This window comes from Elaeis guineensis, chromosome 9 (assembly GCF_000442705.2).
Source record: "Elaeis guineensis isolate ETL-2024a chromosome 9, EG11, whole genome shotgun sequence".
NCBI lineage: Eukaryota > Viridiplantae > Streptophyta > Magnoliopsida > Arecales > Arecaceae > Elaeis > Elaeis guineensis.
This window is the reverse complement of record NC_026001.2, coordinates 25,811,334-25,835,788: the sequence shown is the minus strand read 5'-3', so window position 1 is coordinate 25,835,788 and position 24,455 is coordinate 25,811,334. Positions and strand designations below refer to the sequence as shown.

Sequence of the window (24,455 nt, the reverse complement as noted above, 5' to 3'; positions counted from 1 at the left end):
GTGCCATTTTCAATGCTCGGATGAGGGATGGGGCCTCAGTCACTGATCATGTACTGTACATGATCGAGATGATTGAGCGCCTGAGCAAATTAGATTTTCTCTACACGAGCAGCTCGGTAAGGATGCGATCCTTAATTCCTTGCCCAAATTCTTCCTCCCATTCCTTACTCATTTTCGAATGACAAAGCCTGCAGTGTGTACCCTAGGGTTTCTACCTAAGGTTCGGGAAGTGAGATTGGTGTGCCACGAGTGTCGTGAGTCCACCAAATTTCAGGAAGAGATCCATAAGCCTCTCAACCAATCGTGCAGATGATCCGAAGCATCCGAGGAGTCAGCACACATCGATCGAAGGAGTTCGATCAACATCAGCCATCAAAAGGGTAAAATCACGAACTAGCATTCGTGAGGAGCCGATCAGACGGGAGCTTCGTGTGGATGATCCGCAGAGGCCAGACACTAGTGTGGCTATGACGTGACGATCAGAGCCTCCGACGGTGATCAGATTACGGTGATCGACTACCCACAAAAGGTGATGTGTTCTGAACACAGTACAGTAAAAAGTTTACTGTTTCAAATTTGAATTTCAAATTTAAATGCATACTGTTGTATCATATTTAGATCCTAGTGTAGGATTAATTAGTATTAATTAATGAGATTAATTAATAATTTCACTGTAAAATAGTAATTTTAAAAAAGTTTTAAAATTACCATTTTGCCTCTGCATTGAATTTTCGCTTCACTTATAAGATAATAATTTTGATTTGGTCAAAGCACATGCCTATAAGGATTGGATGCCAAGAGTTGTGAGACCAATTATTAATCATGTCAAGAGAGAGAGAGGGCACCCTAGGCTAATGTCCTTCTCAAATAAGGATTTGAAAAAGTCAAAGACTTGGACTAAATCAAAAAATTTGATGTGTCAAAGTCTTATGAAACTAGGACTCCTTTTTTATTTGAGATTAGATCGCATATTAAGGCCCAACACCTCCTATTCTCCATGCCCTTTTACGTGTGTCATATTATCACCTTAAAAAGATCTTAATGTGGAAAGGAGAGAACGCCAATTATTTCATCTGCAGAAGGACCCTTCTGCACCCCCTATGATCATGTTAAGGTGATTTTCATGCCCCATATCCATATGAAAGAATTTCACGTGGAGAAGCCTCTTATATGTGCCCCCTATTCCTAAACACAACAAGAAATTTTAAGAGGGGAAAAACTCTTAAACACCAAGATTCCTAAGCATTAAAAGTTCATGCCTATATAAGGGGCCTCATGTTTGAAACCTAAAATAACTCTCTAGTACATCTCATCCTTAATACGCCCAAAAGATTGTATGTCCCAAGGGTTGGGTGGGTGTGAGAAAAACCTAGCCTCTCTCTCTTTCTGTCTTGTGTCTAGTGCCCAAGGGTTGGAACACAATCAAAGGCGACAATGAAATGGCTGCGTAATGATTTTTTTGAGAAGAAAATCAAGAAGGGATCAAGAAATGTTCCTGATCTACTCGTGTATGAAGCATGATCTATGAAAAAAAGATTGAAATTTTTTAGAAGAATTTTTAGCGATAGAGAAAAAATAAATCTATCATCAAAGAGGATCTCTACAAGGAAGCTAGCACCCTAATAAGATCAGGTACTCTGATCAGACATCGATCTCATATGGATACCTATAGAGGTCTAATACTTGTGTAGCTTCAAAAAAATCATTAAGACATCCATGATCATCAGATTGTCGTGAAGAGCTATCCGGACCAAAGTGAAGATCTGATTTTTTTTTCTTTTTAATCTTAATCTTAATAACTATGAGAGATCTAAAGTTGATTCAAGATGAGATCTCGTATTTAATAATCTAAAAAAAAAATTATTTTATCCTTTCGCTGTGTTTATCAATCAACCCCTAGTTTTCTAACACTTATATCCTAATTTGATCATGATCGAATAAAATTATCCTGATTAGATCTATTTGGATCGTAGGATGCGACTATCATTTATCATATCTTTCTTGATTATTTATATCTTTTCTAATTATTGAACTTAATTATATATAGGGGTATAGTTGTCTTGATAAGAAGATGTCCAGCAGGTGGGATCTATAATGTGATCTATGAATTGAAGATTTTGAAAAGAAATCTATAAAATTATATAGATTTGTTAGAGTACATGTGACATAAATAATGTATTATTTTTTTTAGATTTATCGATAAATTATGAAATATTTTTTATATTGAATTATTTATGATTTATGAATCTGATGCATGATATTTCGAATTATCAAATATGTTCTTTTCTGAAATGCTAAATGATTTATGAACGAATATATTGAATTTGATATGGATTGTACAATTGATTTCGTGTTACATAGTTTATGAACTTTTTAAATTAAAATATGAAATAATATTTTAATTTGAGATAGATTTTGACTCGTAGTCTGACTATGTTTCAAATCTTATCAATGGGACTTAAATGTTAGTATTTTAATATCTTACTAATCAGAGTTATATATTGATACTTTGATATCCTGTCTGTAGATTGTATATTGGTACTTTGATGCCAATGAAGGTTGTGCATTGGTTTTTTGATACGCTGTTAATGGAGGTTATATGCTGATATTTCGATATCCTGCCAATAGAGGTTGTATACTAATATTTCAATATCCTGCCAATAGAGGTTGTGTTTTGATATTTTGATATCCTACAAGTAGAGATTGTGTGCTTGTATTTTGATATCATGTTATTAGAGATTATGCAATGACACTTTGATTTAGTTCATGGCCATTGAGATGAATATGATATTTTGAAAAAAATTAATTTATGAATAAAAATAAATTTGCATGGATTTTATTTGAATTAGCATTATATATTTTGAATTGATGCATCTTACATATTTATTTTTAGTATATTATTATTATTAAATTTATCTAACTAAAGTATACATTGTTTATTGAACTGTCTAACTCATTACTGTATATTTAACTATTTTTATAGATTTAGAAGACTAGCTTGACTTGAAGATTCTATATGAGAGAATGAATTAAAAGTAGAATTTAATATCTATATTTTACATTAAGATTTATTATACTTGATGCAAGAATATAGAATATTATTTTATAAGGTATTTGATTTAGTTATTTGAATTAAAGTTAACGTTAATTATTTGAATTTTTTTCATTGTTGCTTTATGATATCATGATGAAATACCTTGTATGCTTGTGAAGAAAGTTCTCCATCAGTATGTATATATATTTGTATGTATGTATTATGTACAAGTTCAGATGGTAGCTTTCAGATGTTAAATCTAACGATCCATAATACTAGGATCATTTCAATCTTAAATATTTACTTAATTTTTGAGTCCACTAAATGTTAAATCACATTTGAACCAAGCTCAGTTCAAGTTTCAATTTTAGCTTGAATCAAGCTTGGTTAAAGCTTTGAATTGATTTTCAAATTTCCAAACTGATGAATTAATGCTTGGTCGGTTCAAAATTAAGTTGAAATGGTAACAAATAGATTAAATTTGATATTAATTTTCAAGATTAAAACTAATTTTAAACCAAATTCTATGAGATCCTGACTAAATTAAGACCGTAAATGAGTCGAGCTTACTTGAGCTTGACTCGAGTCTAAGTCCGATTCGATTTGATTATTATCGAATTCGAGTGATTTTTCGAATCGAACTCGAATAGTAAGATATTCAATTCGAAAACTCACGAACTTACTCGAATTTATATATATATATAATATTATTATTTTTATTTATAATATATATATTATTAGTAAATTAAAATTTAATTTTAAATTTGAATTTGAATTTAAATTTAATTTGATTGGTATTCGAATCAAATTAAATTAATTTTAAATTAAATTTTAAATTTAAATATTTTGAACCAAGCTCGAGCTTAGACTTTCAACTATTCGATTGGACTCTGCTTGGTTGCATCCGTGGGCTGTCAAACTCGCTCCATCGGCCCGGCCCCCCTTCCCTTTCTCCCCCTGGGTTCACTTCACATTCCTGTGAACCGCCGCGAGAGGTTACCATCACCGTCACCGAAATGGGGAAGAGAGGCAAAAAAATGGAGGTCGAAGGCGAGGGAGAAGAACGAAACCCTAGTTCCAATGGAGAAGCCGAGCATCGCCATGGCCTCAAGGACAAGAACGAGGAGAAAGAGAAGGAGGGCAGTTTTTTGCTGGGCTCGCCGACGTTCGTGGAGATCGGGAATGGGCGATTCCGGTGCGTGGAGACGGGCCACGAGCTGCTCGCCAGGGATAAGGACTCGTACGCCCGGTCCAAGGCCTGCCGGCTCGCCCTTATCGATGCTGCCATCGTCCAGAAGAAGCCCCCGCTCAATATGTTCCAACCCCATCCTCTCTCCAAGTAAGATGAAGAAGATCCCACTCACTCTGTGTGTTGGGGGGGGGGATTTTTTTTTTGATTTATGGAAGTGGATTGCTTGCAGGTCACAGCTGGTTTGCAAGATGACAGGAGACACAGTCAATAAAACGGAGGAGCACATCTGGAAGCATATTAATGGAAGAAGATTTCAGAACAAACTAGGTAGCTCTTCTTGAGAAAGATGATCCCTTTTTTCCCCTTTTTGAATAGGTTAGTGAGTTTTAAGCATATGGTAGCTGAGTTGCAGATATTCTTATCGACAAAGAGATGGGAGAATAGCATGGTTAGATATCTTGAAAGAAAATGATGTTTTTGATGTGTTAGTGGAGCATCAAATTTTGAATTCATCATTGTGAAATGGAGAATGAAATTTCCTTTGCTAATTGGTTTTGAAAATTTTGATATTAGAGAAAATATGTTAATATGTGTTTGCAGGAGAGGGGAACCTTAATATTCTTGGGTTGAGCATTTGCATTTGCTCAACTAGTCTAAACGCTGCAGCTCATCTTGTTTGATTGAGCATTTATATTTCTTGAAGGTTTAATGACATGATCTCCATATTATTTACTGGTTGCAATTCTAAGATACTGTATTCCCGAGTTCCATACACACATAAATCTCCAAAGTGTGATAGAGAAATTCTACAATCCTGAGTTTCATGTGCACATAAATCTCCGAAGTGTGATTGGAAAATTCTAAAGTGTGTTAATTTTCTTACTTGCTATGATAATTTTGGAAACATAATAAATCTCCATCTCTCCTCATTCTTCCCTCTCCCCCCTTCTCTGTCTAAGTCTGCTTTCAGAGTTTTACATTTTTACAAAAATCATGATTTTATTTGTTTTATGAATTTAAATTTTTGAATTTTAAAAGTTGAGATTTGTTTTAGAAAAACATTGGCTGCTATTTGTGATTAAAGAAAGTTCAAAAATGAAAAGGAAATTGAATTTATGAAAGTGAGAAAAATGTGAATACGAAAAATTCTACTCAAAATAAAATTCTTGATTTCATGATTTTAGGACCTTTTTGGGATTCCATCACACAACCAAATGCTCCACATAAAAAATCATGATTAGCATTCAAACAATATCAAAATACATGATTTCCAGTACATCAAAGTTAACCCAATTTCCTACTGCTTTTTCCAAACTTTTTTAAGGTGATGATAATACTTTACTATGTTGTCATCTCTGAATCATGTGTGCTTCCTTTTGAACAGAACAAAAGGAAGTGGAAAAGCTGGCCTCAGCTGAAGTAGTGGAAAAAGATGCAAAACAATCAAAGAAGTCATCAAAATCAAGCACAAAAGCAACGAAAAGGGATCAGAAGAAAAAGGATGGTGAGAATGCTCCTCCGACAAGGAAAAGCAATGCAAACAACAGTGATTCAGAAGAGCCTGATTTCTGGGTCCCTCCTATTGGAAGTCGTTGGGATTTTGATGATGGAAGAGATCGCTGGGAATCTTGTACAAGCTCAAGCCTTGAAACAGGTGATGGCACTGGTTTAGGTAATACCAAGTTACCTTTCATGTGTAGACACGTATATAGGTGTTTTCTTTTTCCCGGGGTTCTTACATTCGAGTCTAATCTGTACAAGTAGTTAATATTTACTTAACAACATATTCCTTTGCTTCTATAGATAACAATCTGTCACTTTGTGAAGGGGTTCATACAAAATTGAAGTTCAAAACTTTCCTAGCACAAAGTTTGCATATTTGTATTTTTAATTTCTACTTATATTACCCTTTTGGTGTAAACATATTGTTGCTTGTTCTTGGTGTGTAGATTGTACAAGCTTGCCATTGTTGGTCATCTAATTTTGCAGCATGCATTATCGTAATTAGATTAATTACCTTGCCTAATTGAAGGATTGAACTCTGTCTCTAGGGAGTGCAAGTAATTTTTTTTTTTGTATCCTGTATAATTGATGTTCGATGTCATATGCTGGAGAGGTTCTGTAGAAATTAAGCAGGCTTTTATCAGCGGGAAATTTGTGCATATTGTTCTCTTCCCATGAATGCTAATATACTGATTAGGATAGCCGTGAACATATGAAAGAGATTGTCAAGGCCTTTCTAATAAAATGATATTATTAGGTGGCTGAAATACTGGTATTAGGGCTTATCAGTTTTCAGCCAAAATGGGATAGTATCGGTCCATCCCATGCCAACACATGGTACGAGGCTTTGTAATGGTCCCATATCAGGATGCCAAAATATGAATTTTCTTTTACTTTTTTTCCTTCTTTCTTTTTTTTTTTTGGTTTCTATGCATGATAAGGTATTGGGGTGATTTTTGTTTTGTACTTTTAGTGTTTCAAGTGTGTTTTCAAGTAGGCATGTGATGTCGGAGTGCTGACATTGGTACTGACACCCAATGATGAATAACCTAGCAACATTTATAAGTGAAGAATGATAAATTTAGTGCAGCATTGTAAAAAGAAAATGCATAATAACTCAATTTGTAACTTTAATACCATAGAGTGTCAGTGACTCTCATATACAAGATAGGAATTTAGAAATTTCATCTTGTTAAGTGTCGATGCATGCTCTATGATTTTACGTTTGATCATTTTTTTGGATTTTTAAATATTTTACCTTAAAATAATTTGAAGTCATGAAAAATCTATTATTTTCTGAAATGCATGACAATTAGTTTTATAAATTACATTTATATTTTAGTAAATCTGTTTGTATTTTTATATTTTCAGAATTTTGATATTTTAATTTTTTTATAAAAATAATTACATAACTATAAATATTTTAAAAAGTAAATATGATCCCAAAAATTGTAGCATTCATATTCTATAGATGCAAGCATACTTCAATTTCTTCAAATCAAAATTTCATTTATTTTAACTATTATTCTAATCTAAACTTATTAATAATTTACAAAAATTAATTATTCGTCGATAAAATTATCATACTGTAGGGTGTTTTCCACCCTACAACATATCCAAATTGAAGTAAAAAAAAAAAAAAAATCATAATTTTTATTGATTTTGTCAATTTTTGGCCAAAAAAAGAAAGGAAGAAGGGCCTCACTTAATTTGATAGCTCTCCATTGCTAATTTTCAGCATCATCTCCCTTTGAGATCTTCATCCTCTCTCGCACGCGCTTGCTCACTCTCCCTCTTATAGATTGGGAAAAAGGAGCTCAGCCTCCTTACAAGATGCCTAAAGGCATTGAAGCCTTGTTTTTCTTAAAAAATTGCCCTGATTGGGATGTCTCGCATGAAACAGAGTCAGTACTTGGCATTGCGGACCTGTTTCACACGTGATGCATGATATGTGCACCGTGCCTATACCTTTTGGTACTAGCCAATACTACCCAACCTGACCAGGATGCCTAGTTTTATATGTTTCGTCAACCTGGGTGTGTCCCGGTGCTGGGATTTGACTGGAATGGTACGGTAGTGGTTGTACTGTCTCATTTTGACAGTATTTAAAACTCTGATTAAAAGCTTTGTTAGTTCCATCCACTAATGTGTCACCAGGTCTAGAAAATTGTTGGTAGGCTTGTTAAATGGGCTATCTATAGATGTAGGCCTTTATTTCATGTTAGACTTATAGAAAGGAAACCTAGAAGGCAATATTTTGCTTACTTCTGACTTGATCAACAAAATTGGCATTTCTGTCTTCCAACGCAGTCTTGCTTCTATTATTTATTCAGCATACATTTTTGCTGCTCGTAGATTGTTTATTAGCTATTGATGTTCTCTTTGTGGTTTTTCCTCATTAAAGCATGACGAATCCCATTTGGAAATTCTAGGTATGGTTCAAATATGTGTTTTTCCTGATGAAGGCACCTTCATACATATTAAAGATGGCTGGTGGAGTGAAACACGTGCATAAATTGCCTTACACATTGATTGCTTGATTTGGACTTTCCATTTGGCTTTATTGGAAGATGTACTAACTTCTAGTGATTGAGTAGTGCATATATTTACTAAGGTTGACTATTTTGCTTCACAATGATATATTCATGGCCTTGCAAAAAATAATACTGTAGTAATTATTGGTGGCACCATAGGTGTTTTTGCGAAACTAATTGTAGTAGTCATGAATGAGTGAAATAATTAATGGCAAAAAACAATTGATTGCTGGAAAAAATGACAATGAAGATGAGTTATTCAACCTTTTTTCTCTATACCTTCTCTGTTTATTTGTCCTATATTATCATGTAAAGTGTAGTTCAGTTGATGTAAGGATTATTCTCATCTACTTCTTTTCCCGGCTTTAACAATCCCCACTTAAAGATTCATGTACCATGCTTAGCAAGTAAGTGGATGCCAACAGTCATTGGTGCATTGCTTTGCATTTTTTTCCATGGGTCAAATCTTTTAAATTCTCTTTTTCCACTAGTTCTTCCTTCTTTTCTTCCTCTCTAGATACCCAAATCTTGTTCTCTCATTTCTGATTTGCCATTACTATCTGCTGTTGTCTGAAAGCTGTAAACCATGTATTTCAACTTGCATCCTGGTCCTTCTACTCTCCACATTTCGCATTATTTTTTTTTGTCTCTGGACTGCCCAAGCATTATTTTCAGATATATGAGTTTTGAACTACTATTGAATTTTTAAGTTTGCTGGTGCTATTAAATCTTTTTGCTTTCTTTTCTGTTTTGCTAATACATTTAGTCACTGCTTTAGTTAACAAGTTTTCGGGGAATGGATTGTGAATGCTGAATTGATTAGTTTTAATCCCTGTCAAGCTTGTGTTCTCCAAAAGAATGTTGTGTGCATCCTACAGAATCCCTAGGTTGCATCAATCTAGCAATAGTGGCAGAAGGACACATTTATAATTTGATAAAGTTTTGTGGTCTTCATCCCAAAAGAAAAGGTGCAGAATTTACTAGTTTTAGGCTCACTATTTTGAATGGATTGCTATACTATCAAGTTTTAGCCTGTAGTTTAAGTTTTATCTTGTGCATGTTAAAAGTCTGGACAGAAGGTAGATAGATCCTTGATGGCTTAATTGTGACTGTTTAGTTACTATATTTTAGAATTTTAGAAAACTAAATATTGTAGCTTAATGGTATGTTACTTAAAGAAGGTTAACTGCAATGTTGTTAATGATACCATAAGTGAAAGCGCAACTTGCTTCCCCAAATCCCTTTATTGGCTAGTTTTAGAACTTCTGCTTGTGACTAAAAGATGCACCTGTCCTTATCAATGGTGTAGCTCTTTAAAAGGTTTTCATGCCCATAGAGGATTGCTAGCAAAGTTACAATTTTTTCCTTGCTATGTGGTGGTGGAGGTCTTGATTTGCATGTGTTATTGTGTGAGCACTTCACATTTTGGATTTACTCAAGGCATTGATAGGAGATTGGGGGTAAACACTTGCAGTTTGCAGCTTGCACCTTATGCTTTGTGGTGAGAACCACATATCTGAAATGATCGTTTGGTCTAAGATGAGACTGATAAGTTATGAATGTAAGAATTCCTTGCGGTGTTTTTGCTTGAGATTCTGTTAGCAGACAAAATCGGCAGAATAGCAGGCTGTGATACTGAATATTTCACTTTAAAATCTAGTGTGGTACAATAATGCGATAACCAGATGGAAACAAATCACTTCAAGCTTCTATTTGATGGCAAATTTGCTGACTTTTATATATCTGGTATCTGGTCTTCACTATGCTGGCTAGAATTGTTGCGATTGTGGGATAATTACACTCTTTTATGGGTATGACTGATATTCTTGGGGATGGTTGGGAAGGAGGAGAGGGTTTTGGTGTATTGTTGTGGGGGAGGGGGGTGTGGGGGGTGGAGGTGTTGGTGGGGAGGTGTTGTTTTGGGGGGATTTGGGACAAACTTTCATAGTAAAGGTGTAATGGACCAAGTTCAGCTAGCTGAAGCTTGACTTGATAAGAAGCAACACTTGCTCCAGGGTTTGTGCTTTTCAGGAACTGGGCCTTCATAGCTCAATCTCACCTGTTCTAAGATCAGCTCGCTCAAGCTTAGTGCGATGGGGCTCAACAAAGATTGAGTACTTGAGGTTGGCAGTTTGTGCAAGGTCAAGGTTGAGGGTGAGAGTGAAGGGTTCTGCTTAGAGGCTGATTTGATAATATTTTTATTGTACGTACTTTGTTTTGTCTATTTCAAGCTTAATCGAACAAAAAGAAGGCAGCTTGTGTGCATTTCATGCTTGGCTTATTTATATTTCAAGCTCAGGTTTTGGGCTGAAGCATGGCTTGCTTTGTAATGGAGATAGCCCTATTCAAGCCAAAGTTTAAGCTGAAAACTAGCTGTTCACAAACAGCTCTCTTATTTAAGATTGTTATTTGAAGGACATCAAGAGTACTCTTTCACACATATAGAGTTCTAGAGTGGGTAAAAATTGCTGCCTCTCAGGAAATTATTATGAAGGTTTGAGCAGGCTGATCAAGTTTTGGTTTCTGTAATTTTTTTTTTGGTTGTTTCAGTTCAATTTTTTGGAATTTCAATCAAAAAATGATTAAAAACATCAAAAAAAGTTCAAAAATTGTTATATAACCATATAATGTCTTAGCTGAAGATAAAAAGAAAATGTTAATGCAAGGATAATAAATAAAGTGAGTCGTGAAAATTTATTAAGATGTTTTTCGATTACTTGCATCTTAGGTATATAGTTTGATTCTTTAAGCTAGTAGTGTTGATAGATTATAAAAAAGATCTTATAGAAAAACTAAACTGCATGTTTCACATCATTTTGAAGTGCATGTATCATTTTCTCAATCTTTGATTAAAATCTAAATGCACATTTAATTGTTGATGCAAGTATGAACTTTTCGGGCAAGCACCTATGTCCATATTACAAAGAACAAGAAAAGGAATAATATATCAATATTTTTCATATGAAATCGCAACACATTAGAGGCTGTTTGGTTGCCTATAATGCAACTGTAGATACATTAAATAAGTTGCGGATGGCTACTTGCAATTGTTTTGTCCCTTGCAACTCATTTACAAGGATGTAATTGGGTTACAAAAATGGGGGCCAAAAATTCCCGAGAGTTTTACGGTCATATTTGACCTTAAAAGCTTTTAGAATTGAAGTTGCAAGTGGGGTGGAAAAGCTTTTCAAACCACTTACTTGAGAGTACCACTCTCTTTGATGCCTAAGGTCTCATGCCCCCTCTACCTCCAATAAGCCCTCTCCTCCCATGGTGACTCGTTATCTTATGGTACTTGTTATCTCCCTCCCTTCACCACCCCTCCCCCTCCCTCCCCCCCTTCCCTCGTTTCTCCACTAGCATCGCCCTACCTTGTCTACCTCCACTCTCTTCCTCTTTATCACTCATCTACTTTGTCTTCCATCTCTCTCTCTCTTCCACAACTGCCTCACTCCATTACAGCTACTTGCCCCTCCACCACTCCTACGACCCACTCTACAAGCAACAACTGCCTTCTTTCATGCTTCCTCTCTCTAGTGATCTAACCTCAACCATTCAAACAAACAATAGTAAACACATTTATAGTTATAATAGTAGGCAAAGATGGTAGAATTGGTACCGCTAGGTATGCCGATTGGCCATGAACCACGGCATACCATAACCAGATAGAGGGAGAGGGTAAGGGCTAGAGAGGAAGAAGGAGAGAGAGGAGATGGAGTGGGGCGGGGGGGGGGGAGAGAGGGAGACTCACCTGGAGGCATGGATCGATCCGTAGAAAGGCTAGAGAGGTGCCTGGAGGTGTGGGCCCACTAACCTACCAGCATTAGTCGGCCTCCTAAGTCCGCAGTCATATTTGGGGAAGGACATGGAGCCGGAGAAAGGCTGGAAGGAGGAGGATGTCAGCGGGAGTAAGTGTAGGTGGGAGAGAGGCGAGGGTTTCGAAGGATTTGCATGGGGGTGAGAGAGAAGGGGGCTGGGGGAGGAGGATCCACAATGGGCCAACAAGTCCGTTGGGGTTTTGAAGGGTTTCAAAGGATTTGGAGGGCTTGTTAATTGACTAGATCGAGAAAATCTCAAACTAGATAAGGGGGATTTAATCAAATAATGAGGGCTTGGCTGGTTTATAGAACAGGTAGGGCGAACCATTCTAGTTCCCCATCAGTTCGGTTCAGTACACCCCTAATCAGGCGGTTCAAGGCATTATAGCAAATGATGGTTGTAGGAAAAAGCAATTTTTGCAACTATAAATAATTTGCAATATTTCTATTTGCAATTGCAAACCCTTTCATGTGCAAATGGATTTGCATGCAACCAAACATCCTCTTATTCTCTTTTCAACCAGATTTGCTAGTAGACAACTGATCAACAAGCGTAATAGAGGAATTATCCTTTTCTTAGATTTTTCAGATTTTTAAACTTGCAAGCCTATAAAGGAGACTTGAGCTTGAATTTCATGAATGCAAGCTTAAATTTTGTGCATCTAATATTCAAGAGACTTAACATGCTTTACAGAACCATACAATCTTTTCTTTAAGAATTCCCCCCAAACCAAAGAGATTTTTGAGGCCACAAAATTTTTACATCCCTTGAACTCTTTGCAAGTGTTTACCAAAATCAATCTTTATAGAAATTGCAGAGTATGATTTTAATATGCTCTTCATGAATAATGAACAAGATAACATTGATGGGCCCATTAATACATTCTTGGAGCTGATGGTTAATTCCATGGAAGGCTGAATTGTCTTGAACCAAACGAGACACCGACAAGAAACCATGGGAGGGAGAAGGAAAGAGAGGAAAAGAGAGGGAAGAAGAGGGAAGGAAAGGGAGAGGGGGAACAGTCTCTAGAGGCTGTCGGAGGGCCGATAAGGCCACCACTACCACTGCCAAGGCAGTGGGCCTCGTCCTAATCTGACACAGCTCAAGAGAGCAAAGGAAAGAGAGGAAAGAGAGAAACAGGGAGGGAAGGAAAAGGAGGAGAAACGGCTTTCCTTGCCTACTTTGTTCGATACTTTTAAAATAAAAAAGAAATAGGGGCCAAAGCCCCTATTTCGATTGAACGGAGGCTCATGGCCTCCACAACACCTCCAATAGCCCTCCGACGGTCTTCGAAGGTTGTTTCCTCCTCTCCCTTTCCTTACCTTCCATTCCCTCTCTCTTTTCTTCTCTTTCCTTCTCCCTCACCCCCTTTTTGCTGTGTCGGTTCGGCTCCGGCATGGAATGGTATGATGGCATATCGAACCGTATCGCCAGCCGATTGGTTCGGGGTCCGCTACTGGCATGGCAAATCTTAGTTAATTCTGACTAGAACTTTGAAAGGAACCTTACTTCGGGATTGATTTTGAGTGAAATCGAGATATTCTAATTAGGCTTTGTGGAACCATCTTGAATCGTTCGGTTTGGAGTACATTAAGTCATGCTGACAATGGACCTTGATGGTTCCAACAATCGAAACAACTAACTGGCGAAGGAGGGGGAGAGGGAGAAGGGAAAGAGAGGAAGAGAGAGAGGAGGGAAGGAGAGGGAGAGAGGGTCATTGGAGGGCAAGCGAGGCTAAACCACTGTCAAGTTTGGTGGAAGTTGGAGGATGGAGGGAATGAGAAGGAGAGAAGGCTGTTGAAGACCTCCAGAGGGCTAGTGAGGCCGTCATGTTGCTACCAAACCTAATGGAAAGTTGGAGGGGTCCACCCTCTCAATCGAAACAAGAGCTTGGGCCCCTATTTTGTTTTTTATTTTGATTTTATTGAAATTGGCAACATAGTTGCCGACTTAAATTGAAATTGAAAAAAAATCAAAATAGTGATAAAACCAAAATAAAAAATAAAATAAATGCTTGAAGCTCCTGTTTCAATCAAAAGGAGGGCGGAGCCTGTCCTTCGGCTTTCCATCGAGCTCGGTAGTCGCACAACAACCTCGGTGGCTCTCCGAAGGCCTTCAGCCTTCTCTCCCTCTTGTTCCCTCCCTCCTCCCCCTTTCAACTTCCATCGAGCTCGGCGATGTCACGGCGGCCTCGACTACCCTTCAACGGCCTCTAAGGCCCTCTCCTTCCCTTCCCTCACCTCTCCTCTTCCTCTCTCCCATTCTCCCTCCATCCTCTCTCTGTATCAATTCGGACTCTACGGAATCGCAAGAGGGCGTACTGAACCATACCACCAGCCAATCAATCTGTGCCTGGGTACCGGCACAGCGAACTTTGGTTCCAATCTTGATCATGAAATTTCAGCCAAGAGTTAAAACAATGGTTGTAATGCATGCATTTTTAATGCATATTTTCAATATATACTAATAAGTGAGTTTTTCTTGAAAGGAGCGAAAGACCCCACTTGACCTTCTACAAAGGAAATAGTAAAGTTACAAAATGATGGAGAATAGAAGTTGCATACAAGGACCATGTTGATTACATGATTTGGAGAAGCTAAGGCACTTTTCAGCTCCATTTATGTCCGGTTGACAAACAAAACCCTTATCTTAATCTTCATGTTGTCTTTGATTAACATTCTTTTGGAGGGTAAAATAGTTTCTTTCCTTCTAAATACACTAGAATATGTTCAAGCAAGAATATCCTTGGTTTTAGATTAGCTTTGATCCTTTTTATCTTTAGAGTTGGAAAGATTTTATTGCCGCCTTTCCATCCTGACTCCTTATGTTAGATTTGAATATGAACCAACTGCCCTCGAGATGATGCACCTTAGTAAAAATAGTCAATGGACTTTGTGTCATTATATAAGAAGATAACCAAATTGTGTGGGCAGGTTTCATTTCCTCAATTTCTCCTTTATGAGAATTTTGTTATACGTGAAGAATTTGTCCTTGGCGAGGAGGTTATTTTTTTGCTATTATCTTGTATATCCTACCACATACCAAAAATGGCTGCAATCAATGTTTTAGATCCCATGGGACAAAGGTGTCTTGGTTTCTCCATGGAATGGGTCATCTCACTGTCCCGTCCTGTCCCGACAATCATCCCGATCATGCACCTGGTGGATATCTCCATCCTTCTCTTCTTTTTTTCTTTTTTTCTTCCTTCTTTTTTTTTTCTCTATCTTTCTTTCTTTACTTTCTTTTTTCTTTCTTTTTATCTCCCTTCCTTTCTTTTTTTTCATTTTTCTTCTTCTTTCCTTTCATTTTTTCTTTTTCTTTATCTTTTCTTTCCTCTTTCTTCTTTTCTCTCTGCATGAATGAGTTTCGGAGTCGCGAGCCTGTCCCGATCCTATTTTCTCACAGGAATGAGACGGGATGGCCGGGACGCCCCCCATCCCATTGGGACGTAAAGCCTTGGCTGCAATGCTATTCACTACTTGTTCTCTTTTTCGAAGCCTTACCTTGAGTTGCTTGATTGCGAAGGCATGTTTGAGTGGTCAATAACTCAATGACAAGGGAAGGTACAAGAGAGAGAGCCATTGAGTATCTGTCACTTGATTTTTCTTTACTTTAACTATGGTGCGCAACAATTAGTTGCTTTTGATTTGTTGAGAAAGTGATAGGAGGATTTGACCAAGAAGTTGGATGACCCAATCAAACACTATTTAGCTCTGTCCTCTTCCTCTAATGGGCAGATGCCTGCAACAAATCATGAAGGTTTCCTACTTGTGGACATTGTTTTGTTGATGCTCTTCTAAATTGGGTTACTAGACTATTTGAGCATGTCATAATCATAATTACCTAGCCTTTTCCCAACTATTTGGGGTTTGGCTTTATGGAGCATCATTTCCTAACCATTTTTATCTATGGCTAACTCTAATATTATTCCAAGTTTCTTCATATCCTTTGTCGCAATCTCCTTCCATATTAATTTAGGTATTCCTCCTTTTTTTCCTTTTACAACCTTCAACACAAACTAAAGTACCTCTTCTTATAGAACTCTCCTCAGATCTTCACTCTACATGTCCATACCTCTCAATCAAGTTTTCATCACTTTGTCCTTAATTAATACAACTCTTACAGCTCCTCTGATACATTCATCTTGTAATCTATTCTTACTAGTTTTACCACACATCCATCTTAATATTCTTATTTCTGCCACATTTAATTTGTTTATGTACTTTCTTTGTCACCCAGCACTCTGAGACATACAACATTACAGGCCTTATGATTGTTCTATAAAAGTTTCCCTTAACTCTCCAAAGTATATACATATCACATAATATTCCAGATGCACCTCTCTACTTTATCCAAGAAACTCTAATTCTACTCCATATATCTTCATCTATCTCTCCATTATTTTGTGTAATAAATCTTCAATAACGAAATTGGTCACTCTATGATATCTTTTATTACCATTATTTGGACATTTACTTTCTCTAAACTTCTTGCACCAGAACCTCTTGTTCATCAAATTTATTCTAGGGTTTGTCAATGTACATGAAGCTATCCTCACACTTGAGGTCTCATTTCGAGGAGAATATAGGGCTCTTGATCACACCACCTTGCCAGTAAAATAAATGCCACTTTGGTCTTCCCTCCAAATATTATTCTATGATAATTGATTGTGGAAGATGTCTGCCTTACACAGTTTCTTGTTTGATAACGTTGTCATCAACTTGCTTGATACCTTAGATTCATCATCCTAATTTTCATAATATCTTTACTACTTGACAAGAATCTGCACTCTTTATTACATTTCCTTTTTGGAGATAACAAATTCTATTTTGCCATTTCTTTTGGTGATCCATGATGATAGAAAGAGGGCAGACAGAAAATATATGGAGTGAGTAACATGACAGAATTAATGAAAACTAGCCACCCACCCAGTATGCTGATATTTGAAGCTAAATGATTATCCAGAAAAAATATTGGAGTTAATTGTCAATATGTTTCTCATGATGTAATATTAATCAAAAGATGATCCATGTATGAACCCATGGTACATGTATTCTCCTACAAGTGACAGTTTAGCAGAGAAAGTTTGCAACTTTATTTAAATAATGCATCCATATAAAAACAGAAATCCATGTGAACTTCATATCACATGCATCACATGTCTTCATCTGCTTCTTAACATCATGATAGCTCTGAATCCCATACTCTATTACCGATGTTTGAGGCCTCAAGTATTAGAGGTGTGATATTTGAATTAGAGAAAGTCTTTGTGCACCACATGCGGTGTAGTAAAAATGCACCATCCCATTTTATTAGGCCACATAGCCATCGCTTTCCAATGTGCATTTAATGCTTGTAGTTTTGCTTTTTCGTTTGAAATTTTGAATGACGAAAATACCTCTCTTTTGAGAAAATTATAACATCATGTGATATATTATGACATCCTGCAGTAAAATTATGACTTCCTGCATAACGGCAAGTCATATTTGGCCATAGGATGTCATAAGGAAAGGTTATTTTTGTCATTTAAAAATTTCATAAATTGCAATGATGAAAATGCCCTTCTCTCTTTATGACCTTTGGAAGCTTATGACTTTCTGTTGTGTAGGAAGTCATAATTTGACTATGGGATGTCATAATATGATCACGGGATGTGATAATTTTTTTAAAAGATGAGAGGTATTTTTATCATTCAAAATTTCAAATGAAAAAGCAGAACTGGAGATATTAAATGCGCGTTGAAAAGTGGTGGCTACGTTGCCCAATAGGATGGGACGGTGCATTTTTGCTGCACCACGTCCGGTGCACAAAGAATTACTCTTTAAATTATGTTGTTGCCAGAAGTTGGTATGTTATCCATTTACTTTTAAAATACATGCAAGGATTTTCAGACATTTTTAATGATCTGGTTGGTCAAAGGTAGAACAAGTAAATCAGTATGGCATTCCTTCAGTTTTAATGTGTAGGATTCTATATTTTTAAAATTATATTCTGTGCCTGGATGAATCCAGAAGAGTTAGGGCTGAAATTGATTGATATGTATTCATATTCCTACCCACTTGTTTAGCAGATATCAATAGAGATACAGATATCAAATGAATGTGTAACTATGTTTGTAATAAACAGATATGGATGTTAAACAGATAGTAGATACTAAGGTACCACAGCTTGAGGCCACCATCCAAATCCTTCTTTATCCTAATTTATGGGTACTCTGGTATGCTCTAGGATGGTTTACCTAAAGATGGGAGGTCTATACTCTTTAATGTACGTTTGTTCTGAATGAATAGGAATCATCCTTACCTAGTGCTCACATGGTTTTCAAGTTCAATCATAGTATACACTGCAGGAGATGATTCCAAATATTTGGTAAAAATTGCAATTATTTGTTTTTCAATTGATTTATTTTGCCTTGTTCATCCTCATAATAATCTTTGGAACGGTGCAGCAGCATCTAGTTGCAACAGACATATCCTTTAGCTCTTGTTTTTTTGGGCATGGAAGGATCTGAGACAGGGCAATGGGTAGAGAAGTGTGGGGTCAGGTGGATGTTGTGGTGATTCCACAGGGTGCCAATGAAAGAGGTTAGGGAGAAAAAAAATTCAGAGACATGCACGCACTCAGACACAAACACCCCCAGAAAGAGAAAAGAGAGAGAGCCTTAAAAGAAGTGAAATGAACTATCCAGAGTGCCACCATTGGGCTCTGAGAGCAGGAGGGTGTGGTGCCTGTCCTATATAGGAAAAGCGGCTTGGTAGATGGCCTAGGAGTCGAGGGAAAGAGATATGAGGGGGAGAGAGAGGTCAGCGCCTGGGCGTTGGTGGCAACAATTGGCTCTTAGGACATGGTGGTCAGCGGTTACTGGGCTTGGGGTTGGTGATGGAGGCAAAGGGAAGTGCCAGGAATTGTTGAAAACAGAAAAGAGGTGAGGAAAATATTGGGGCAATTGATTCAAATGAATTTTTTGATTGTTTTTAAACTGATATATAAGCAACTGGAGTTCTGGATCTGAATCTGGAAAAGAAATTGAAATCCAGATCCAGTAGATTTTATTATTGTATCCCAGCCAAGATTGGATGCATATTCGCCATCCCAGCCAAGTTGTCCTGGGTCTGGTCAAACTCTTCTGGACCCATTTTCAGCCCTAGGAAGAGTTTTGCATGTCACTGGTACCTATGTGATTGTAGGTATTTCCAATACTTCTTAGTACCACTTAGCTTAACATGGGTACCAATGCAAGAGAAAAGCTAGTTGTATCTTGTACTTTAATGTGGTATTTTTCTTTTTAAATATTATGTGTTCTACCCTATTATCATCTTGCATGCTTTCTGTTGTTTTCTTTTTTTTTTCAGAAATATTCCCATCAATTGTGAGATTTCGTAAGAAAAGAAGCTTGTTGGAATTAGAGGAATTTAGATATGATAGGCTTCTCCATACTTTTGGTCATAAAATTACATTGTGTTTCTATGTTTTGCATCAGATAAAGTGAAGGAAAAGGATGATCCTGAATCAGGGGAACTCACCATGCAGTATGTTTGCCTTTGTCTTCTTAGTCACATGGCATTTGCTCAAATTACTTGGGTTATTTATTTGTTTACTTTATTAACCAGGACAAAGCGTATGTCAATAGCTGTGGGCCCAAGCAGCTTTGCTTCAAGGAAAAAGAAGATTAAGAAGGCATCTGCAAACCCTCAGAATGATAACTAAAATATAAAGAGGTTGTTCACTGAGATCAATCATTCATGGGTCATCAAATCACCTAGATTGTTCGAGCTTGTCAGGTGTTTATCAGATATGAATTGAAACTTATATATAGATTGATCAATGGTAAACTAGTTGTTGTTGCATTATTACAGGCCATTTTGCTTGACTGATTTTCTTATCTATATGAATCCCTCAAGTATAAAAACTTTCTAAGAGATGGAACCATATGTATTATTAGTGATGATGCATCTCCAACTGCATTTGATCAGTTATCAAATGATCCATATTCAACTTGAGCCGCTGGTGTGATAGAGCATCTTCCACCAAAATATGTACCCCATAGGTCCATAGCTTTTTTGGATAGCCATTCCAAGTTTTTAAATGGTGGCCCTTTGTGCAACAATAAGGTTGCTTCATTGTGACTGAGTGTCTTGGGTTCGAAGCATGGAAACAGGCTCTTCAGACTCTAGTGGAAGCCTCGTACGTTAGGACATCCTTTTATTCGAGGTTGTTAAAGTGGAACTGACTTCTAGATGAAGAATTTTTAGACTTTAACTATTGAATTAATGCAGCAAGGAATGGTGTCTGATCCTCAAATTCAATTTTCTGTTCCATTCCTTGAATGTTGTGTTAAACATGCCTTGAATAATGATATATCACCTGGCAATATGCTCCAATGAATAATGATGCAATTTTTCATTCTTGCCACTGCTGCTGTGCTTCTCTTTGATGATTGTTTGTATGAACAGCAATTTTATATAAAATCAGTCGTTGGATTTTTGGCAGAAGCTTTCAGGATAACTCCACACTCTGATGTATATTCTGGCCATGCTGGGTGGCATACTGAAGTGTTATTTGTCACCTAATCACAAAATGGTTGTTTTTCAGATAGGTCAGTAATGATCCCCATACCAACTATGATGATTTGATGCTTGTATTGATTGATGATGGTTCATCTGTTACAGTTAAACTAGCCCTTTGCCCTAAGCTATATTTCAGTGCCAGTGAACACTGGTAAAGCGTTCTGGGGACTAGCAGAACCTTTCAGTGCCATAGGTGACCATCTCATGATCTTGAAAATATAATAGGTAGCTGTGTTGTACCATGTAAGACCAATACCTGTTCTTCCATGAGAATAAGATCATGCTGCAGGGAAGCTATTCAAAGAAAAAAGATCATGCTGCAGGGAAGCTATTATTTCTGAAGCCTATTAGCCGGATTTGCAGTTGAAGTTGCTGATTCATGCAATCCAGGCTATCATTATGTTCTCAATGTATGTAGATTAGCAGTTCAACAATAAAACACCTTGATAGTATCATTGCACACCCCTGATTGATATGGAGAGGGCATTTGATAGAATTAAATGGGGTTATTTGTTTTCAGTTATGAACCATTTTGGGTTTAACTATAGATTTAGTGATTGGACGTGGCCTTGTGTGACCCTATGTTCTCTATTCTAGGTAATGGGTCTCCATCAACAATTCAACATGGTTTTCTTCCACTGAGACTTTGCTCGGGCTGTGTACTCTCATCATTCCTCTTTATATTGTCCTCAAATATGTTATTGAGCGCCCGATGGGTACGCTTGAAAGAGATCACGCAAGGCATTTTAGCTCGGGAGAGATGGCCCTCATATCTCCCATTTTATGTTTGCTGAACCTTTTATTAGTAGCGAAGGCCATTGTTCAAGATGCAAATGCTCTAATTAACATTATGTTTTCTTATTATAACCAATCTGGTCAGCATGTTGATATTGATGGATCTCAGATTTTGTTTGCTCCTAGATTGAGGCCTGATCTAAAGCAAGACATATGCCCACTATTGTCAATCAGAATCAAAATGGTGACATTGCAATATCTCGGCATTCCGGTTTCTAGTAAATGTTGAAAGATTTTAGAATTTTCCTCTCTGAGAAATTATATGGAAGATGGTTGGAAATGGAAGAACTTGTCTCAGGTTGGAAGACTAACTTTGCTTCAATCTGTGGTGGCTTCCGCTCCTGTTTACCTAACTACCGACTGTTCCTTTTAAGCGTCACGGATAGGATTCACAGAATGTTCAAGTCCTTTCTTTGGGGGTATGAATTGGTTGAAGTATACACCTGATATCAGTAGTTTGCCGATCTAAAAAGTAGTGGAGATCAGGCATTAGAGACCTAAGGCTGAGGTGCACTATTTTGTTGGCTAGGGTTACCATAACAGCTCAGGTTTCATCCAAAAAGACTAACTGAAGGATATTATTTAGATTTTTTGATCCTATACAAATATTCAAAAAAATTTAATAAATAATCTATATGTAACTAAATACATATCCACACATATCCTTACGTACTCTTCCGGTTTTAAGTCCGGATGTCCTTACAAGGCTAAGGGTTCAACTTCATGTAAATTTATTTATAAATACCATAGTTAGACCTAATGAATTCATGTTACAGTATCCTCTAGTTCACATGAGCTATAGGTTGGATTAGTTCTGATACCAATGTAAGTTGTAACAATCCATAACCTTATCCAAAAAAACTACTCGGGAGATATTATTTAAATTTTTTGGTCTAGTATAAATATCCAAGATTTATTCAGTAAATAATCGATGTGAGACTAAATATGTGCCTGCACTAATATTTATGTCAGTTATTTGGTAGGAAGATCTTGGATACTTATGCTGGATCAAGAAATTCAAATAATACATTTCAGATAGTCTTATTAGATGAGGTTCTGGGTCGTTACAGTTACTGCTAATTTGGTGCTAAATAACAACCCTCTCGGGGAAGGGTGGTCTTCTCCGAAAATGATTTTGAGGGTTCATGGAACAATTATAGCCAAAGAAGATGAGCCTCTGCTATTCAAAAAGCAAAATCCTGGATTGCTTGGGTTGCCCAAGGAGCCTTTTAGTGGCAAAACGAAAATAGGACTGGAATTAGTGCTCTCAATGTCTCTTATCTCAGTAATATTCCACTGAGTAGAAGGCCTATTCCAACGAATGCGTTGTACTCCTGAAAGATCATTATGTTTCTTATTTTATTACTCAACAAGGCTCATGGAATGTTCAATTGTTGCAGGAAATCTGGACTCCTGGGATGGTTGCTAGGATAAATTCCTTGGCAATTCTAACATGCTTTTGTGAAGGATCAGCTTGCCTGGTTCAAGATTTGAACAGATACTCCGAAGACCCATGATGTTTACGGACTCTTAATCTCCATTTCCAGGTCAGGAACTCAGGCCATGAGGGAGTTGCCTAACATTTGGAGAATCAAGGCTGTTCGAAGGGTTATTGCATGGCAGAGACTACAATGCAAAGCAATTCTGGCGCATCGAGGTCTTTTTGCTCCCACCTCAACTTTCTATGATGTCTGTGGTGCAGAAGAAGAAGATCATGTATTAATTAGATGCTGAATAGCAAAAGAATCTTGGAAGTACATCTTAGCCAAATCTGCCACCTCTTATAGGTTTGACTCCTCTCAATCATTGCCGAGCTATATTTCTAATAGGCAATTGACTGTCCAGTAGTGTGTTGTTGCCTGTTGTGGCTAGTTGTTGTGGATCTCCAAATATGCTAGAATTTTCCAGCAATTTGCTTCAGATCTAGCTTGTATTGCAGAACAATCTATTAGATTGGCTCTTGAGTTCTTTGAGGCATTAACAGACTCACAAGTCACCAGCTTATGGCCCTGGGATACCTGCAGATCTAGTAGTTCCCACTCAATACCTGCTCTTCCCCCTCCCTATTGGTTGGTGAAGGTTAACTTCGATGGCTTCCTCAAAGATGGCCAAGGTGGTGCTGGATTTCTTATTAGAGACCATCCATACTAGTCAGGTTCTCTTTACTGGCTCAAGGTGGTTAATGTTTAGTCTCTAACTTTTTCTTTTTTTCTGCCTACTCATTTTCTGTAACAATCAAGAACCCCATCCAACAAAGATAGCAGAAAAAAATTATTTGGGTTCTTGAACCCTATATAAATATCCAAGATTTTTCCAGCAAATAATCAATGTACGACTAAATACACATCCACGCAGATTCTCACATACTCTCTATGTTTAAGTCCTGACATTCTTGCCAGGCTAAGGAATGGATCCATTTATCAACATCACAATCAACCCGTGGTCAATCCTAATGAACCCTTACTGCAGTATCTCTTAATTCACATAGACCATAGGCTAAGTCGTTTTTGATACTATTCGTAACAATCTACGACCTCATCCAAAAAAGCTCGTCGAAAGATATTATTTAAATTTCTTAGCCCTATATAAGCGCCTAAGATCTTTTCAGCGAATAATCAATGTGGAACTAAATATACATCTACATGGATCCTCACATAAGTGGTTATTCTATATAGGGGTTGAGGAGTGACAGATCAATATCTTTATTGGTCTCTTGGTTCTTCTCTCTATGGGGGACGTACGTCATTCTTTTATCAAGCCATGTCTATAGATCCATGTGGACATATATTTAGTCCCACATCAATTATTCACTAAAAGATTTTGGATACTTATACAAGACCAAAGAATTCAAAAAATATCTTCTAGTCAATCTTTTTGGATGACTTAGATTGTTACAAATGGTATCAAAACCAATCTAGCCCATAATCTATATGGACTAGGAGATACTGTAGCACGGATTCATTGGGGCAGACCATGGGCTAATTTATAAATGGATATATGGATTTAGACTC

At 37.0% G+C, this 24,455-nt stretch overlaps 1 protein-coding gene across 4 annotated transcripts; it reads left to right on the top strand.

Moving 5' to 3' along the window:
* Positions 1-3,976: 3,976 nt before the first annotated feature.
* Positions 3,977-23,421, top strand: LOC105051273 (uncharacterized). 4 transcript variants are annotated; one of them, XM_010931615.4, is made up of 5 exons: positions 3,977-4,373; positions 4,456-4,553; positions 5,611-5,880; positions 19,563-19,611; positions 19,693-19,932. In XM_010931615.4, the coding sequence occupies exons 1-5, from the start codon at positions 4,051-4,053 to the stop codon at positions 19,787-19,789; spliced, it is 837 nt and encodes a 278-aa protein (XP_010929917.1). In that variant the 5' UTR covers positions 3,977-4,050; the 3' UTR covers positions 19,790-19,932. The 4 variants fall into 4 exon arrangements, with proteins under 4 accessions (XP_010929917.1, XP_073099515.1, XP_073099514.1 ...); XM_010931614.4 differs by having other exon boundaries at positions 3,978-4,373; positions 5,611-5,898; XM_073243414.1 differs by lacking the exons at positions 19,563-19,611; positions 19,693-19,932 and adding an exon at positions 22,845-23,421.
* Positions 23,422-24,455: the final 1,034 nt, after the last annotated feature.

Excerpts from the sequence above, each read along its gene's own strand:
- LOC105051273 (XM_010931614.4), top strand. The coding sequence starts at position 4,051 with ATGGGGAAGAGAGGCAAAAAAATGGAGGTCGAAGGCGAGGGAGAAGAA. Across the intron at positions 5,899-19,562 it reads AGGTGATGGCACTGGTTTAG|ATAAAGTGAAGGAAAAGGAT; the intron begins GTAATACCAAGT and ends GTTTTGCATCAG. Across the intron at positions 19,612-19,692 it reads TCAGGGGAACTCACCATGCA|GACAAAGCGTATGTCAATAG; the intron begins GTATGTTTGCCT and ends TTTATTAACCAG.